The sequence below is a fragment of the Cladophialophora immunda genome (assembly GCF_000835495.1).
Source record: "Cladophialophora immunda strain CBS 83496 unplaced genomic scaffold supercont1.7, whole genome shotgun sequence".
Taxonomy (NCBI): domain Eukaryota; kingdom Fungi; phylum Ascomycota; class Eurotiomycetes; order Chaetothyriales; family Herpotrichiellaceae; genus Cladophialophora; species Cladophialophora immunda.
The window spans coordinates 3,627,921-3,645,726 of NW_015622547.1; the positions used below are offsets into that span (position 1 = coordinate 3,627,921).

Consider the following 17,806-nt stretch of genomic DNA (forward strand, 5'->3'; position numbering starts at 1 on the left):
GAAGGAATTGATGGATGACTTCATTGCAAATGATACACTTGTTTTCTAGGATCTCAGCTCTGGATGAGACATGAGACCTCAGCATGGCTGACCCGCTGTTCCCCCGTCGGCCAACAGGCCTCTAATACTACAAAATCTCTTCTTTCTCATGAGATGTAAATTCTAACAACACATGGCTTTGCCTCGCTTCAAGGATCAGACGACAAACCGAAATTAAGAACGTGCCATTTCATCAAGAGCCAACCATCAAATTGCAAACAAGCTCTTATCCAGCAATCATGCCGATATATAGCCAACGCCAAAGTTGAGAGATTTGGTGGTTGGCCGAAACCTTATGAGGCGAGAGTCCAACGCTGGCACGCAGCAACGTTTGTCATGCCAGTAGCTCGAGTCCTAGAATCCCATAAACATCTCGTCCAGTTCTTCGACGTCGATTTGCTCGGGACTCATCATGCTCCAGGCAGCCACGCCCATCTCAATTCCATCCAGGTCAAGAGTCAGGTTCGTCTTCGCCACTGGTGCCTGATGATCGGGCTTGGCTTGGATCATCGGGCTGCTCGAAAACAGCTTCTGCTCCGGAACGTGGAGCTCTTGATGGGACTGACCGAAGAGAGCCAACCCGAGCTCTCGATCACGTTTCTGGCGTTGTTCCGGTGTCTCTTCTGACACCGCGACAGCCGGAGTCTTTTCCTCAACCTCGATTGACGCCTGGACGGTAGGATTGTGCAGACTCATGCCACGGGCACGGACCGCGGTGGCTGTCTCAGTGAAGCCACGTTCGTCCTCCTCAAGTGGAGGACTTGGAGCCCGATTAGTTCTACGGCGAACATCAGGCGTACCATCTGGATTCAGGCTGCTCCTGGCGCTGAAATGGTCGCCAGGGGTCGGAGGCTGCATGGGGTCGTCCTGGTCTAGGTCGGGGGAATAAAGTTCCACCTCTGGGCTGGGAGATAGTCGAGCACGATCTCGTTGATCGAGATCATCGATCTGGCTATGATCCGACACGCTAGGCGTCAGATTCTTGACCGAGATCACTGGGGGAGGGAGGATGTCATCCGAGGACTCAGGGAGAGGCATTCGCGGCTGTGTGGTGAGAAAGAAGAAGACCTTCCGTGGGTGAACCGGTATCAATTCCTTCGCCAACGGGCATGGTGCCAAAGCCGTCCATGGTCTCTTCAGGTAGAGACTGAGACGCGAGGACAGTAACGCAGCTGGGTTCGCAGAACTATAACAGCAAGTTAGTTACGGTCTCGTCGAAACTCCATCCGCAAAGAACTTACTGAGCAATACTGGCATTGGTGGAAGCCAATATAGTTGCCAGGTCCCTGATCAGGTGTGGTCGGTTCCCCGTCTTTTCCAACTGCTCGATTACAGAGATGACAATGTCATCATTGATACCATCTGTGTCGATTTTTCGAACCGGAGCACCAAGCTTTGGGGACGGGGGTGGCGTCTGCTCAACCACCGCACCAAGTGCGAGTGCGGTCGATATTGGAAGATCGATCGCAGGAGAGCCAACTTTGGAGCGCGGAGAGGAAACTGGGGATAGAGGCGCTTCGCCATCATGAGAGCGCTTCTGTTTCTTTGTAGGAGGCGGAGGAGATGCTGAGGACTCTGCAGGTGGTGTGGTAGTCTTGAGGATAGGGCGGTGAGCGCGAGAGGCATTGGGCAAATGAATGCCCAGCGAGGGCAAGGAGAGAGATTTCCGACGAGTGTTGTAAGGCATGGTGGAATGTCATGTGTTGCCGCCGATGAAGGACGAGAGGGATGTTGAGGGTGGACTGTTGTATAACAGGACAACAGATGAAGTCGCGACACTGTAGGGCCGGGGAGATGGATGGGAGAGAGTCGTGTACAACAGTAAACGGGAGTCTCTGGTAACCTAGAGGAGCCCCAAAAAGCAGGGAATTTGTTTTTGGGATGGGTGGAATTGTCGAATGGCAGAATGATGATTCAGGCTGCGGCGACACCAGTCGAGGGATGGACTAGTGCTGCGTAGCGTTGGACAAGGGAGGGCGAAAGATGTGACAGAGGGAGGGTGGTTAGACTGAAGGATATATGGAGCCCGGGGTGGTGATTGGAGGATGGAGGCAGCTGGAATGCGTGGCTGCAATGCAAGGTGCCGGATCGTGGAGCAATAAAAACTCTCAAGGATCAGCTTCAATTGGCCTTAGTGGTCCTGCCCTCGCCTCCTTGCGTCAAGAGATCTTGTCCCGACCACTTGACTTGTTGAGGTCAAACGGCGGTAAGCAGGCAGATGGCGACGCTTGGTAGATCGGACAGAGGAGAGAAACGTAGTGCGTGCTTGTGTCCTTTTCTATTGTGATGGGGCTGGGGGGGTCTTGACGGCGATTTGCTTGACAGGGGAGAGCGCAGAAGCGAGAAATGGCGGTAATGGGAGCCTGCCAGGCGGCCGTGCCTTTTGGTATGTGAGTAGTGAGTAGTAGCTCAGGGTCCCGGAGACGTTTTGTTTGCTTGGAGAGGGTCGTGCGAGGGAGTGGGTCAAATCAAAATATTTTTGGAGGGATGGAGGGGGGGGGCTGTCAAGTAGATGATGTCTATGGCCCGTGTCTGGAGAAGGGAGAGAGGGCGTTGAGGTACACGCGGTGATGAAGGAAGGGGGTGATTGCGGCTTGGGTGATAGAAGAAGTAAAGGAGAAGAGAAGCTCTGATGGAAAAGGAAGAATTGATCGAGGGAGGTGTCGCAGCTGCGCAGAGTTGCAGACAGGTGCCAGGAATGCGCAGCGCAGGAAGGGCAGCACGCCACAACAACCCCGAAGCAAAAACCCTCGTGGGCGCTCCGAGATGGGGTCTGAGAGTCTGAGAGTCCTAAAAAATGCTACCGACTGTCACCTAGCAGGGAGCAATGGCGAAAGTTCGATGCCTGGGATGCCATTGATGGTCCCTCGAACCCTCGCCCATCTTTTCTTGACGGGTCCCCGGGTCCCCTCCAATGGCCTGGTCGCCCAGTCGCCCTGGCCCAGGTTGAGATCCGAGAGCCCACCAGGCGCCAGTCGACCAGTCGCCAAGCTAAACTCGGAGTCATTGTTTTAGCTCTCCCCATCCGGGCCAGGCTAGTGTTCTTTGGGGGCAACGCTGAGCGCCTAAGCAGCGCTCCTTGCAGTCCCTTACCTGCCTACTGGACTCGCGGATGCACTTGGCCGACCTTTTTCGCAAACCACTGCCCGACGCCAGTCAACCGGTCTCCTGGCTTTACAAACAACGCCTCCACCTGTGACATCGTTTTTGAAGCTGTCATCGGTCATATCCAGCACGGCCCAACATTGCCCAACCAGCTGCCATTGCTATATTCAGCTTGCGTCCATCGCCGATTTGGCAGTAGGAGACACCTCCATATGGCGAGTACTCGGTGCAGCAGAAGGGCCAGAGTTAATTGTGGTGTGATATTCCAGATCTCGCAAAGAACAAGGGCTACCAGATATCAAAGTCACTCAACCCATGTCCCGTCAGATGTGATGTGTGCCGCCCGTCACTTTCTCGGACTCTACCTCCCGTGCAACACCACTTACTTCTCTCGGAAGTGTCGACAAACCCTACATGCCACACGACTCGCATCCCAGCGATGGCTGACATCTCCTTCCACCCTCCCTCACGCCTCACTAATCGAACCGACAACTTACGGGCACCATCCGCCAGTTGAAAGAGGTGGAACTACATCGGTCATCCAAAGCCAAGTTTTGTAACTGCATCTCGAGTAAGCGCTTGTTGGCTGGGGATTGGTGCTGCGGAAGAAGGTTATAGAGCAGCCAACCCTGGGTCCCTGACACGCCCAGGTCATGACAAGCATGATCTTCTCTGGTCGCCCCTAACTTCTGGAAAAGCCCGGCTCTGGACCCAGAGTTTTTTACCCGGACGCAGCTGGATGCGCTTGGGATACAAGGTTTGCTGCAGTCTCCAGGGGGTGGCTCGGTGACCAGCGCAGCCAGCAAAGCCAGCACCATCGTTCCGCGAATCAGCGCCCCGCTGCCCCTCCATCCCCAGTCAAAATTATTTTTTTTTCTCTCTTGTCGTGCCGCACAATTCCTCGTCCTGAGTTTACGGATCCTTCTGCATCGGGCAATTCACCTGGCCCATCATCATTCGACCTGCACCTTGCAGCACCTTGCAGCACCAATCGAGAAGCACAGCTGCATGGTGCAGCTTCGTTGCTCTGGGCGACGTTACCTAGACTTTGGGGGGCGATACTTCTGCTGCATGTAGCAGGAACAAAGTTGTTTGCTTCGTGCCATGCAGAGAGACACTGCTGCTTTCACATTCCCTTGGGGTGGCTTCGAGTGATTTTCTTTTTCAATTTTTTTTTTCCACGGGCACTCCACACTGTTCAATTTGCCATCATCACTGACGTATCCAGCGCGACACAAAGACGTCAGCGAAAAGCGCAGCGAAAAAAAAAATAGGGAAAAAAAAAATTGATTGACTTTGCGGCGAGGCCTCCACTATCCGCTACATCCGTCTATTGTAGCCGAAACAGCATCCTTATCTTCACGTGACCTTGGGCAAGCTTCCAGACTCAGATGCGCCCCTGTCGAGCGTGCACATCTGCGACCTCGTCGGCCAGGACGTCAACTTTCTTAGAATAGATGAGCATTGCCCATCGAAGATCTCGTTTGGACGGTTGATTGGTGGTCACATCGAGGCGGTCAAGAGCAGGCTTGAGTCTAGACAAGTCCAAACAGCCATCCCCGCGGTGTGAAAAGGATGGCTTGACGGCTGCACAGACACCTGAAACACGCACTATTGGTGGCTAGGCCAAGCGATTGGGCGCTGTTTTGCGGCAGAGGTGCCAACTCGACGAACCGAAGCTGGTGAATATGCGATCGACTCGCAACAATGATGCGCATCACACGAAAGGCAGCTCCAAGGCCGACTGAATCGCATCCCAAGAGTCATTCTTGTGGGGCAGTCGTATTGCAAAGTCAGGTCAACCCTGCACAGATATCCTGCCACTACTATCCTCGTCGCAGAAATGCAAATCTATGAGATCACGGTTGGCTCACCCGGTTTGCTATCCCAACACTCGGTTCGGTCCACACTCGTATAGTCGCAGAGGCACGCCGCTCTGTCCCGTTGCAATTCTGCCAATCCGAGAGCCCCATGAAAAATCATGATGCAATAATCCTGCGGAGAGCATGTGCGTGATTGGGATGCAGACTATCATCTCCAACTTCCTTCCAGCTTTGGACCCCCAAACACGGGTTGAGGTCTTCCAGTGTTCACCTTGCGGCATGTTGATCCGGATCTGCGATCAGAGACATCTGAGTCCTCCTCGCCCTGGTGCGACATTGTGTTGTGCTCTTTCCAATCCCTGTTTGATCTCGGGTCATTCTCAGCGAAGCACGCTCGCTTACGTCCCTCCTACTCGGCCCTTGTCTGCTGAGTACTGTCGCATGTTCAATGGAAGGATTGCCTTCGCGTGTGTTTACACCACGTCTAAAACCATAGAGCGATAATCGTATGATCTGACACACCCTAGCACGGCAGTGTCGAAAGTTCAACTTCGTGCACATGGGAACACAACCGAACAAATGCCCAATGGGGACCATGTATCATCAAGCCGGTCGAACTCACCAGTCGAAGTTCCCGCTTTCGCTTACAGCAATATCAGCATGTGCCAGATAACAAGGGATTGTGCAAGTCGCACTGGCTGACGTCTGTCTTCCACTTTGCTGACTTCAACACCCCAAACTCAGCGGACCAATGAACCCAGTTGCCGGCACTGCCATCGTCAACAGGTTGGTAGCCGTGGGAATCCGATCGAGTCCCATAGGCCCGTGATGCTGCAAACATCGGGAGCGGCACGTGTTCACGTACCCTTCTCGTTCCCTCCTTTTTCCTCAGCCTCGCGTGCGTCCCTCGCGATTACAAGGAATGCCACCACCAGGCTCAATCCATCCAGAAGCCGAAGGCAAGCATTGCCAACTGTTGCTGCTGCCTACGATAACGTTTTCAGAACATTTTGAACTGCTGAGAGTTTCTCCTGTGCTCTTGTTCAATCTTTGCCAAACCATCCGCCCATCCATCCCTTGACCTGCGAACCTTGACTGGAGTCTACGACAGCAGTCTTCCCAGCCTCTACCATCTCCCCCGTCTTCTCTATCTCATTCTCGCTTCTGGGTTTTGGTCTTGGCCTGAGAACATACTCACACGTCGTCCCAAAGTGATATCTCCTTTTCCGCTCTACAATCAGCCCGCTGTCCTTGACGATCTGCTCAATGTCTTTATTCCACCAACATCCATAGTGATCGGCATGCATTTTTGCACCGTTGTCCAGTACCCGGTTGATAAATTCAAGGTCTGACCGGCCATGTTCGAGGAGGAGGATCTTCCCTCCTAAATCCCCTCCGTGCTCTGCAACAAGCGCATCTTCTTCTTGCTGCATTTTTCCCTCTGGCCCCGAGACAACATGGTCCTTGCGTTTCTGAATATCCTCAAGACGCTGTCTGGCCTCTTTTTCGATTGTCCTCATGTCGACGCCCGAGCTCTTCTCCCCGGGCTGCCTGCACAGATCTCCCAGCTGCCGCAAAAAGGCGACCGGGTTGGTCTGGCTACAAATCCCCATGGTCTGAATTATTGTGTCAAATCCACCTTCTGGCCTCTTGATAAGGGTTTTGTCACCTGCGTCGCCAACCACGAATTGCACCGGCCCGGGAAATCGCCTATTGTCCTTCGCCTTCTCCTGCAGCTTCTCGAACTTCTTCTGTGCTTGGGACAGCATGGTGTCGCTCAAATCGTTGAACACCAAGCTTTCCACTCTCCTGTCTTCGGGCGTGACAAGAGGGTCCAGGCGGTACAGCTCCATATTTCTCCCAGTCCCCGCACTCACCTCCAGCACGTTGCCCCGGGCCTCTCTGCACAACTCCTCCCTCTTGCTCCTCAAACCCATCATCTTCTCCGACAACTCGACCTCGTCGTCGAAGTTTCTCGAGGAATCCAACCACCGCGAAGAGACGTCGGCGTTCTGCGGAAGGTCGAGATTCTCATACTCCTTCACGGAGCGCGCGTAGGACATGTACGTGTAGGCGACGTAGGTGGAGAGCAGGAAGCCGAAAAGCGAGGTGATCCAGAAGTAGGTGTTGGAGGACATGTGGATGCGCTGCCGCCGGTTTTTGGCGGCGAGGGCGTCGAGCGCATCTTGGGCGGTTGCGCGATCGAGGAGCGTCGGTCGGGGTTTGTGTTGCGATTGGGATTGGGATTGTGCAGGTCGAGGGATATTGGGGTTCGGAATGGGTGGTTTGGAGGAGGCGTGCCTGCGTGAGGGAAGGTGATGAGAGAGATAATAGGCCTTTCTCACAGCTTGTAGAGGTGCTGAGCGCGCAGGTCGACCGACTGAACGCGACAGAAGCTGCTGTTGATTGAGACATGGAGAAGCTGGGCGAGCAGCTGCGCGCTTCGCAGATATGGAGAGTGCCAGATGCGGAATCTTTGAGCACTCCACGTAGAGCCTCGAAACTTCCGCCATGGTGCGAGCAGAGATTCAAATATCAATCGTTCATCTCTGGAGATTTGCGGATCTGGAGACGATGGCTGCCCACCTTTGACTCGCGGTGCGAAATCGACAATTGCTATTGCAAGACGTTGCTCTTTCTTTTTAGCCGAGATTGATCCGACCTCGGACGGGAAGGGCGCAACGTCGCGAGACTTTCATCTGCGGAGAACAACGTCTTGCTTGGGTTAACCGGGCTGGAAGGACTCATATCTCGGGGGGCGCTGCGTTTCGGTAAGTCTAGAGTTTCTCTTCACCCTAGGAGCAGGAGGTATATTACAAGTCCCGGTCCCCCCAATGTCTAACGGTTCCGTTCCCCAGCACATATTGATCATTGGAGCCGGCGTCTTTGGTCTCTCGACGGCGCTCTCGCTCCTCTCCCACCCCACATACAATGCCACCCGCATAACTGTCATCGACGGCTCTCCCTCGCTCCCCAACCCGTCTGGCTCTTCCGTCGACGCTAGCCGCATCGTCCGGGCCGACTACGCCAACAAACACTATGCCCAGCTCGCCTCCCAGGCGCAGGAGCTCTGGCGCGACAGGAGGAAAGAAGCATGGGGCGGGGAAGGCAGATACCATGAGCCCGGGTTCGTGCTGACGGCGGATGCGGACAAGGATGCCTACTTGCGGGAATCGCTGGCCAATGTGAGAGACCTGGCACGAGAGGACGGCTGCAACGTGGACTTGAGCAAGATCAGAGAACTACGTGGAGCAGAGGAGATCCGGAAAGCGACGGGCTACGAGAGCGTAAGCGGGGATCATGGCTACGCGAACTTCAACTCGGGATGGGCCGACGCCGAAGCGTGTGTGGCTTATGCCCTGAGGAGAATCCAGAGCGAGAGTGACGGTCGTGTAACCATCCGCCCTGGCGCACAGGTCGCGAGGCTCGTCTTCTCCGGAAGCGATTGTCAGGGGGTAGAACTGGCCGGAGGGGAGCAGATCCAGGCGGACCTGACCGTCCTGGCAGCTGGGGCGTGGAGTCCCAGCCTCATCGACCTTCAGGGACGATGCCTGGCCACTGGGCAGACGATGGCATATCTGGACATCACGCCTGAGGAGCAAGCGGCAATGGGAAACAGGCCGACCATTATGAACATGAGTCGAGGGATGTTTGTCATCCCGCCGAGAGGGAACGAGCTGAAAATCGCGAGGCATGGGTATGGGTACCGGAACCCCGTGAGGATATCAAGGGCGGTCATCGACCCTGGCGTCTCGAACGGCATTGGCCCCGGAGACGTGGAAGTCAGCGTCCCTAAAGTCGGCATCCCCATCCCGCTCGAAGCTGAAGAAGCCCTGCGGGAAGCCCTCGGCGAGGTTCTGCCTCAGATGGTGGACAGACCGTTCACCCGCACGCGGATTTGCTGGTACTGTGATACGTAAGTTTATTTCCGCGGCCTTTTTTTTGTCACGTTCTTGCTCCCATTGTACCAGCGCATAATGCACACAGAAAGGATATTTGGACCCAAAAACACTGATTTGTGTCCACAGGCCGAGCGGCGACTTCCTCATCACCTTCCACCCGCAATTCAACAACCTCTTCCTCGCCACGGGCGGGTCGGGCCACGGATTCAAGTTCTTCCCCGTGATAGGGGACAAGATCGTGGCCGCGATCCAGGGGACGCTGGAGCCGGCGCTGGCGCAGATCTGGAGCTGGAGGAGTCAAGAGGACCTGTGCGGAATGATCAAGAGCGGCGGAGACGGCGGAGACGGCGGAGAGGAGTTTACCGCGTGTGAAGATGGAAGTCGGGCGGGGAGGAAGGGGATGCTGCTCGACGAGGAGATGCGGAGGAGGACGAGCTAAAGGACCGAGCTTGTGGCCACGATTGTCGCGTCCGGACGGTCCTATTGGTGTACGAGGTGGGACGTCGAGTGGTTCAACCGCTTTGGCCATGCAGAACGAAAATAGATGAGAAAGCGTTCAACGGTTGCCCATTCCAGGGTCAACTCCGTCGCCAGTATGGGAAGGGAAGCCCTCGTGAGAGAAGGACAGTAGCATACAGAATACGCTCGATACGTCGACTCCACTTCTCCCGCTCGAACTACATCAAATCCACACGTATAAACCGGGGACACACGTAGTAATAATATAAATATACTACACCTGGAAGACACCAAAAACATATACAAGGTGTGTGTGTGAGTGTGAGAGTGAGTATGTGTAACGGGATATGACTTACCCAGCCCCGGCTCCTCTGCCAGCTAGCTAGCACCAATCTCCATCCCCTCCCGACCCCCATTGAGTTCGATGAACGTGGTTTTAAGGTCCTCAGATACATACATACATATATACATAGACGCAACAACACCCCCCAACAACTCAAAGGGACATTGCTTACATCCCTTCCCCCCTCTCCTCTTTTATTTTCTTGCACCCTATTTTCATTTTCGTTTTTCGTTTTCCGTGCTTCCTTTCCTTCCAACCTCCGCGCGATGTGTGATGCGTTGCCTACCTACCTACCCACGGAGAAGCTACAAGGGACTTTCGTCCACGCGGCATTGAATGAGAAGCAGAAGCAGAAGAAAGAGCAGCAGCAGCAGCAGCAGCAACTTTAGTTCGAAAAGTGCAAACTGCCATCGTGGATTCGAATCCAACCCACCCTCCGATCAGGATAACGGCGGGAACCAAGTGATGGATGGTACTGATGACTTCCCTCCCACTTCACCTCCTCTTTGAGCATCGGATCAAGTCTCTAACAGCACGAACACAGTCATGCAACCCCAACCCAAAGATCGAGCAGCTCGGTTGCATAGCGGTGCAGAGCACATGCTTCCTCGGTTCACCCAAGCTCGCTACAACGGCAGCACCACACCTCAAACCATTCACTACATGTGTGAAATCCTTTCAACGAATACTTGAGAAAAGAAACCAGCACATGGGAGGGATGAGAATTCATATTGAGCTATCATCATGCAGTCGTGAGCAGTACTGACTACGATCAAGGAACCGTGTCAACCCTCCTATCACTTCGCTCCATCGGAGTCCGCACTCAGCATCTTCTGATGCTTTTTCTATCACAAACAATCTGAGCAAATGGGCTTGCTATCGCTTGCCCATCTGGTTTTTTCTTTCCCATGACCTAAAAAGTTCCAGTCATGGATGGAGAACCCAAGCTTTGAAAAGTAAAGTCAAGCCTCCCTTGGTCGGTAAAGCTCTCCGTGCGCCAGACAGCAACTGGTCCATGGTGTGTTGTCTCTCCCACAACCCCATGACCAGGAACGCGCAGAGGAAATTGAAGAGTTATTTCCACACAAGACGGTATGCGAAGTCGACCAGCGCCGAATACCGTCCCCCAAGCTGATATCCCATTGTCGATGAGACCCAATGTCTAATAAGGTGTAAGCAGGCCGACTGCACCCGAGTCCTTTTTGGTGCCTTTGCCCCAGGAAACAATATGAAGGGATTTCGCTCAAAAACGCCATGCAATGCTCATAGATAGTCGTGACACAGGCGAAAAAGAAAAGGTAAGATTTGGTAAGTAGTTTCAGTCATGCCTGGTTTGCAAGATGCAGAACCCAGAGCATGTCGACTTCCCCGCCGCGACAGTGTGGCCATTGTCGAAGGGGTGCAGCCGAGTTAAGGGTTGACTGTTGATACAAGGCTAACGGGAAAACCCCGCCCTGCGTAAGCAGATCTAGACTTTGCGGAAGTCTGGGTCACATTAGCAAGGGCCACGTGGAACGACAGTACGAAGGATGCTTACCTGATAGCGTTGGGTAGATCTGCTCGAAGGCTTGATAGATCTCCTCACGGACCTTGGCCCCCGTGAGCACAATCTTGCCACTGACAAAGATCAACAAGACAATCTTCGGCTTAATCATGCGATAGATGAGACCAGGGAACAATTCCGGTTCATACGAGCTGAAGGGGTGATGCTTGGAGGCAAGACCTTCCAGTCGAATGGGGAACTTGATGTCGCATGAACCGACAATGTTCTGGATTTTGAAGTCGGTAAACTTGGCATTGAAGCCTAGCTTTTGGATGATACGGGCGTACTTGCGGCTCGCAAGTTTCGAATCATCTTCCGACTTGGCGCCAGTGACGACCATCTTGCCTGATGCAAAGATCAAGGCAGTGGTTTTGGGGTCACGGATACGCATGATGACAGCGGCAAAACGCTATATTGGTTGGTTAGCCAGTGCCGAAAGTATCCCCAGTCCCAAGTGAGCGATGACTTACCTTGGGATTGTACTCGGCGTTGCGAGCATGGAGGGCAATCGTCTTGAGATCAAGACGGCAGTCCAGATTGACCGTAGCAACGATGTTTCTTTAGAGAATGTTAACCTCTGCTGACCTTGAGGAAAGGACAACAAAGGGACAATACTCACTGCAAGGTGGGCACAATACCACTCACGCCAGCGCCAGGCGTTGCGCCGGGGGTTTGTGGAGCCTGAATGGCATTTCCTCCCTGCTGACCATTCGTCTTCCCATCTGCGTACGAGCCACCATTGAGGTTTTGTCCATCTTTCTCAGAGGAGGGCGGTGTCAAATCCCCAGCACCACCGGGAAACGACAGAGACGCGGGAGAGGTGAAGGCCTTGGCCTGTTGCGCGGTGGACGGGTGAGTGGTAAGCGACTCCATGATTGCAGGAATGTGCGGTTGGTCGCTGCGGCGCAATAGAGCGGTCGCAGCCGGTGTATCCTTGTCGATGAGAGAGATCGATGAAGGATGGAAGCAGTCTGGAGAGAATTAAAAACAAGGTCAGGTTAGGATGACGAATCGATAAGTAACTTTTGAAGGGTGGCGAGGGTGCGGCAGAGGCAGGCGATCGATCGCGTCGGTCGGTGCGAGGCTCGACTTTGGAGGCCAAAGTGAATTTCGACTGAATTCACTTGAGCCAGCAGGAGGCGGCCGCGGCGTCAACTCGACGGCGATGATGACGATGACGATGATGGGGGGGGTCTGTCGATCGGAGAATCGACCTGAGGAGGAAAAGGTAGAGAAGATGGATGCGGTGGTGTTTCGTACCGAGATGTGGGAGATGAACAACTCAATGTCTCCCCTACAACACAACTGCCCTACTTCCAATTGACAATGAAGTCCGTCGACTGATGAGGCTTGTCTCAGATCAGGTCTGCAGAGAACTTTGTTTCGTCGGATGTGGAGGAGCGACGACGAGGTTGGCAGAACGGGGGGGGTGGGAGCAAGAGGAAGCAAGAGTGCGTAGATTTGCGATTGCGAATGCGAATTACTTAAGAGCGGAAAGTGCAGACAGTCTATTGTGGCCTTTGGATTCTTTTCTTTGTTTCCTTTGTTTGCCCTTTGTGAAGAGAGTGGCAGGCGCGGGTCGCAGGTGAGATCTTTGGGGTCTTTGTCCAAGAACTTGCGGATCTGGTATGCGGGATGCGCCCAAGGGAGATTTATGTGGCGGCACGATTATGTGGGAGAGCCAATCGATGCCAGGATGGAGGGATATAGGAGGAGGATCAATCGCAGGCTGGGGGGGCAACAGAAATGATGCGCTTTGATGCCGTGCGAAGAATAGAGGGGGTGGTGGATGGGAGTCTGGCAGGAGGGAGTGCCAAGAACGAAAAATGACAGGAAAAAGAGGTCGGCTGCACTTCGCGCGGAAAGAGGGCGAGGGCGGCATTTATAGTGCCAGGCCCTCGCCACAGAGCGCAGACTGGGAACCCCGCCGTGCCAGCGCCGCTACGCTACAACGGGCCTAGCCGGTGTCATCTGGACGCCCAAGCCAGCTGCAATCAAGCCCACATTTCGCCCTCATCCACCAGGAATCTGCCCAGCAACTCGCCTGTGCAGGCCAGTGCAGGCCACTGCAGCCCCCGTGCAGCCACCCCTGCACCTTTTTCGCCCTGCGCTCTGCACCTTATCTGCCCCTTTTTCCTCCCCCGTCTGGCCTCTGGCTCGCTGCATGCCACTCCTGGGCATTCCTGCCTAGTCCGCCCTGCCGTGCCCCCTAAGCTAAACTATGCAGGATGCATCAACACCAAACAAAAAAACATTCTGCCCTCGAGTTCGAGCCATCCATCATCTGAGCGTCATGGCAAGAGAATGGGTGAGGGTGAAACAGATTTTCCACTTTTCGGATGCACATGGCAGGATTGGGAAGGGAACTCCGGTACGTGGGTCTTGCACACGTGATTTCTGGTTTCTGGGTGGCTCGGTGGTTCAGGCTTTTTCTGCTGGAGATGGCATCAGTGGGAAGAGCACAGTCCGACTGGGTTTGCCGCCCGGCTCCAGGACTTTGTTTGCGTGCGAGATGGTGGAAGCCCATCAGTCAGCCAGCAAACAAACCTGCTTCTGGATGGCGGTCGGATGCCGTATACCTCGTACCGCGGGCTCTCACGATAGCAAACAACCCAAGCCAGTTAGGCGTGGTGATAAGAGGAGAGAAGGAGAGAGAGTGAAAATTGGAGGGCAGAGAAGAGGTGCAAGGGAGGAAAATGGTGAGATGCGGAAATGAGTCACGACCCTGACGCGGTGTGGGCGATTTGGGCGATCGGCCGGTCGATTTGTTTCACATGCTGGCTTGGCATGCCACTGGTGGCCGGGATGACGCAGCCCTGGCAGCCAATCACCGTCGGGACACTGTGTTCTGACAGTGGCCCAAAAGTGTCGCCCAAAACCGGTGTCGTTACAGCCAATAGACCGGCGGGACTTTACGAAGGCTCCACTCCCGGCCACCTTCCCAGCTTGTTCGTCCGCGCTCTCGGAGATCCTGCCCTTTCCGGCCATTCAGCCTTGCAATTCGAGCCTCATCGTCAAGGCTGCAATCTTGTCACCACTGTTCGATAGCACCACGAAAGAGATGTGATGCACCCGTTGAACTGCTATCTCGTTTGCGTGATGCTTGACATGGTACCTTTGGCTGGACAATCAGCTTCCTGTAATTCTACTTTGAGACTGCTGGTGAGTTTCTGACCTGTCAAACATCTGATAAGATCTGCCATCCATACAGATGATTCCTTCAATACCAAATCCTCACCTCCCGGACAGACAGACGGGATGGCGAGTCCCTCTCATTCATCAATCAAGGTCTGAACACTGTCAAGATGCCCTCACAACATACGTGCGCGCTGTCGGACTCCTCTTCAGTAGCGTCGATATAGTCCGTACAGATCCGAGGCCGTGGTTGGCTGTTTCAATGAGATCCCACGTCGAGCCGGGACTCGCGCGGCAAGGACAGATCCAGGTCGACATCCGGAAGCCGCCAAAGGCCTTGATCCGACCCCGAGCTGATTGGGACACACAGCATAGAAGATGCGACGAGGACGAGCGGCTGACCCTCGCACCGAACCAGCCTGGATGGATTCATATGCAGTCCACCCACCGATGAGGAGCACCAGGGTCAGCTAATTATCCGCACTGCGCAACTACAGGGGACGCTTCAAACTGCTCAAGCCCAGCCTTGCTTTGAATTACAGACACAGGTGACACTTAGCTGTACGTGAGGAGAACTCGGCAACGCTCTGACAGGGGTTGCTGGTTTTCCTCTCTCAGAAACAACAAATTCCAGCGCGGTTGTCTGCCTCCCACTGGAGAATTGAAGCTGAAGGCAGCGTAGCAGCCCGGCTAGAAAGACCCTGCGTGCCCATTTCATGGCTCAGACACCTCGTCCTACAATCTCTCCAACCGAACGGGACGACAGTCTTAACGGGAACGGGAGACATGCACTTCATACGGAGATGCCCATCATGATCCATCGACCGACACTTCGAGTAGCGCAACTTTTACTATCAAGAGGCTGGAAGCGAAGAGCTGAGCTGGGTCAAGCTGGAGTCGAGCTGGGAGCTGCGGCTTTAGACGGAGACTGGATTATATTCAATTGACTATATGCAATGGGACACGGCGATGAGGACGGAAGGCTGTCTTTGTCCTGTAGTGCCTCTGAGAGTGCGTACATTTCTCTTCTCTCCTCGGCCCTCCCATTTTCCCCTTCTACCTCTCTGAGGTTGAAAATGTGTCCATTTCATTTCTCCTTCCTTGCAGATCCTGGTTGGTTGGTCAGAGGGAGGGTGATGGTGCCCACTGGAGATCAGGTTCGGTTTGTGTCTGACCAGATCAAACACTCCGATTCCTTTTGCAAACTGCACAGGAGAGGTCGACCTCCCAGAACTGTCTAGGACTCAAGCATATTGCATACGGATCCCGCCGAGAGTGAAAACCAGCCTCGATAGAGACGCCGCGCAGCGCGATGGAAGAATACTTCTCTTGATACCCATTGGATAGGTCGAGTCACTGTTCCCTGGTCACAATGTCCTCCCATGAGATACCTCAAGTGATACTGTAGCTTGGCCCTTCACCACCTTGTGGAGTTTGCCAATTGATGTCTTGGTCTGGCACTTTGATATCGCACGTTTTGCAATGGATGCAGCTAGCGGCATTAACAGTCAGTATTCAGGATCGAACGAGCTTGGTGTCAGGTGTGACGGGGAACTTACTTCTGAGCGTTGATCTGAAACCGCACTCCAATATCCTTCGTGTCATCCTCCACATACTCATACACACCAGCGGGACAAAACCGGTTCTCGACGCCTTTGTACTTCGGCCACTCTTTCTGCGCATGGGCATCCCAATCCTTCACCTGCAGATGCACGGGCTGATCCTCCTCGTGATTCGTGCCGGTCCGTGACACACTGGTCAAGATATCAAAGGTGATTTCGCCGTCAGGCTTCGGATACTCGATCTTGGAGAACTTATCTGCGGGCTTCGTGGCCGCCCAGTCGGGTTGCTTGTGCTTCAGAGTCCAAGGCATCATGCCACGGAAGATGTAAGCCTCAAGGCCAGAGTACATGATGCCCCCATAGAGGCCGAGGGGGTTGTGGAAAGACGGTCGCATGTTGCGCACCGCTTTGAGTTCCGGCCAGATCCAGCTTTCCCGCAGGGCGTCCTCGTAGTTGTACAGGAAGATGGTGCTTGTTTCTTTGTTGTGAGCAAGAGCTTGATAGGCGGCCTCGGCAGCCAACATGCCAGATTTCATCGACGTGTGCGTGCCCTTGATCTTGGGCACATTGAGGAAGCCAGCCGTGTCGCCGATCAAGGCGCCTCCAGGGAATGCACATTTCGGTATAGATTGGAAGCCGCCTTCGTTGAGGGCGCGAGCGCCGTATGCGATGCACTTGCCACCTTCCAGGACCGACTTGTAGAATGGATGGAGCTTCATGCGCTGAAATTCGCCGTAGGGGGAGATCCAAGGGTTGGCATAGTCGAGGCCAACGACCAACCCCAGGCTGACCAAGTTGTCTCCGAAGTGATACATCCATCCGCCACCATACGTGTCCTTCGACAGCGGATACCCCATGGTATGAGATATCTCGCCCTTCTTGAACTTGTCAGGTTGCACTTCCCAGACCTCTTTCACTCCAAGCCCATAGGTTTGCGGTTGGCAGTCCCTCCGCAGATCAAACTTCTTGGACACCTGCTTGGTCAAACTGCCATGGCATCCCTCTGCCAAAAGGGTCACCCTAGCGTGGAACTCCATCCCTCGCTCAAAGCTGGCTTTTGCTTTTCCGTTTCTCCCCACGCCCTGGTCGTTCGTAGCAACGCCCTTGACTGCGCCTTCGTTATTGTAAAGGATCTCCGCACCCGCGAAGCCCGCGTAGATTTCGACACCCACCTCTTCAGCTCTCTCACCCAACCACTTGGTAAATTGGCTCAGAGAAATGATATAGTTGCCCTCGTTGTGCATCTGCGGCGGCGCCGGTATAGGAATGGCGCCTGATTTTGTCAAGAACCGCATCTTATCCGACCCGGCAGGCGTGGCCAGCGTAAATCGATTTTCGTTGTCCTCACTCAACCAATCCGGGATCAACTCATTTATTGCCCTCGGTTCCAACACGTTACCGGACAGGATGTGCGCGCCCACCTCCCCAGCTTTTTCCAGGACGACCACGCGAAATTCCTCGTTGCCGGCCTCGTTGGCTAGCTGCTTTAACCGAATAGCAGCACTTAGTCCCGCTGGGCCGGCGCCCACGATGCAGACGTCGACCTGATCGGACTCGCGCTCGACGGAGGCTGGGTCGAAGCCTCCGTCCTCCTCGACGTCAGCATAGCGTCGCTGCAAGCTGGCAGAAATGGAGCGTCTTTGGCCGGCCACAAAGACGGGTCTTGTGGCTCGTGACACGCTGCGACCAGCTCGACGTGATGCGGGGCAAGCTCTGAATATCGAAGCGGAGGGTTGGGAGTAGAAGCGACATTGCTGGGCTGGTGCTGCAAACCTCAGGAGAGGTCTGGGAAGGGATTTGGAGGCCATTGCAAGATCTGGGGGGCTGGAAAAAAAGGTGAGAGGGCGAGGAGGATGGTGCTTTTTCACATGAGGCTCGAGGTTTGGAAATGCTTC

The 17,806-nt window shown here is 54.4% G+C and overlaps 6 protein-coding genes across 7 annotated transcripts; 2 read left to right on the forward strand and 4 right to left on the reverse strand.

Annotated features, from left to right (window-relative positions):
* Positions 1-2: 2 nt before the first annotated feature.
* Positions 3-2,668, reverse strand: PV07_11950 (uncharacterized protein). Its single transcript, XM_016399427.1, has 2 exons — positions 1,281-2,668; positions 3-1,225 (listed from the first exon to the last, which is right to left on the reverse strand). The coding sequence occupies exons 1-2, from the start codon at positions 1,724-1,726 to the stop codon at positions 394-396; spliced, it is 1,278 nt and encodes a 425-aa protein (XP_016243989.1). The 5' UTR covers positions 1,727-2,668; the 3' UTR covers positions 3-393.
* Positions 2,669-5,132: 2,464 nt separating this feature from the next.
* On the reverse strand, positions 5,133-7,564 carry PV07_11951 (uncharacterized protein). Its single transcript, XM_016399428.1, has one exon. The coding sequence runs from the start codon at positions 7,478-7,480 to the stop codon at positions 6,011-6,013; it is 1,470 nt and encodes a 489-aa protein (XP_016243990.1). The 5' UTR covers positions 7,481-7,564; the 3' UTR covers positions 5,133-6,010.
* Positions 7,565-7,724: 160 nt separating this feature from the next.
* PV07_11952 (uncharacterized protein) lies at positions 7,725-9,616 on the forward strand. The gene is made up of 2 exons (XM_016399429.1): positions 7,725-8,883; positions 8,996-9,616. The coding sequence occupies exons 1-2, from the start codon at positions 7,802-7,804 to the stop codon at positions 9,306-9,308; spliced, it is 1,395 nt and encodes a 464-aa protein (XP_016243991.1). The 5' UTR covers positions 7,725-7,801; the 3' UTR covers positions 9,309-9,616.
* Positions 9,617-10,381: 765 nt separating this feature from the next.
* PV07_11953 lies at positions 10,382-13,895 on the reverse strand. 2 transcript variants are annotated; one of them, XM_016399431.1, is made up of 5 exons: positions 12,475-13,895; positions 11,834-12,185; positions 11,685-11,772; positions 11,209-11,623; positions 10,382-11,156 (listed from the first exon to the last, which is right to left on the reverse strand). In XM_016399431.1, the coding sequence occupies exons 2-5, from the start codon at positions 12,085-12,087 to the stop codon at positions 11,140-11,142; spliced, it is 774 nt and encodes a 257-aa protein (XP_016243993.1). In that variant the 5' UTR covers positions 12,088-12,185; positions 12,475-13,895; the 3' UTR covers positions 10,382-11,139. The 2 variants fall into 2 exon arrangements, with proteins under 2 accessions (XP_016243993.1, XP_016243992.1); XM_016399430.1 differs by having other exon boundaries at positions 11,834-13,895.
* A 364-nt stretch (positions 13,896-14,259) lies between these two features.
* PV07_11954 (uncharacterized protein) lies at positions 14,260-15,506 on the forward strand. Its single transcript, XM_016399432.1, has one exon. The coding sequence runs from the start codon at positions 14,426-14,428 to the stop codon at positions 14,801-14,803; it is 378 nt and encodes a 125-aa protein (XP_016243994.1). The 5' UTR covers positions 14,260-14,425; the 3' UTR covers positions 14,804-15,506.
* On the reverse strand, positions 15,266-17,784 carry PV07_11955 (uncharacterized protein). Its single transcript, XM_016399433.1, has 2 exons — positions 15,909-17,784; positions 15,266-15,841 (listed from the first exon to the last, which is right to left on the reverse strand). Exons 1-2 carry the CDS (start codon positions 17,717-17,719, stop codon positions 15,742-15,744), a joined length of 1,911 nt encoding a protein of 636 aa, XP_016243995.1. The 5' UTR covers positions 17,720-17,784; the 3' UTR covers positions 15,266-15,741.
* Positions 17,785-17,806: the final 22 nt, after the last annotated feature.

Bases quoted from the DNA above. Each gene is read 5' to 3' on its own strand.
- PV07_11953 (XM_016399431.1), bottom strand. From the start codon at position 12,087: ATGGAGTCGCTTACCACTCACCCGTCCACCGCGCAACAGGCCAAGGCC. The intron at 11,773-11,833 runs GTGAGTATTGTC...CATTCTCTAAAG, and splicing joins GGTATTGTGCCCACCTTGCA to AAACATCGTTGCTACGGTCA. The intron at 11,624-11,684 runs GTAAGTCATCGC...CAACCAATATAG, and splicing joins ACGCCGAGTACAATCCCAAG to CGTTTTGCCGCTGTCATCAT.
- PV07_11954 (XM_016399432.1), top strand. From the start codon at position 14,426: ATGATTCCTTCAATACCAAATCCTCACCTCCCGGACAGACAGACGGGA.
- PV07_11951 (XM_016399428.1), bottom strand. From the start codon at position 7,480: ATGGCGGAAGTTTCGAGGCTCTACGTGGAGTGCTCAAAGATTCCGCAT.
- PV07_11952 (XM_016399429.1), top strand. From the start codon at position 7,802: ATGTCTAACGGTTCCGTTCCCCAGCACATATTGATCATTGGAGCCGGC. The intron at 8,884-8,995 runs GTAAGTTTATTT...TTGTGTCCACAG, and splicing joins ATTTGCTGGTACTGTGATAC to GCCGAGCGGCGACTTCCTCA.
- PV07_11950 (XM_016399427.1), bottom strand. From the start codon at position 1,726: ATGCCTTACAACACTCGTCGGAAATCTCTCTCCTTGCCCTCGCTGGGC. The intron at 1,226-1,280 runs GTAAGTTCTTTG...TTGCTGTTATAG, and splicing joins ACCAATGCCAGTATTGCTCA to TTCTGCGAACCCAGCTGCGT.
- PV07_11955 (XM_016399433.1), bottom strand. From the start codon at position 17,719: ATGGCCTCCAAATCCCTTCCCAGACCTCTCCTGAGGTTTGCAGCACCA. The intron at 15,842-15,908 runs GTAAGTTCCCCG...TAATGCCGCTAG, and splicing joins TTTCAGATCAACGCTCAGAA to CTGCATCCATTGCAAAACGT.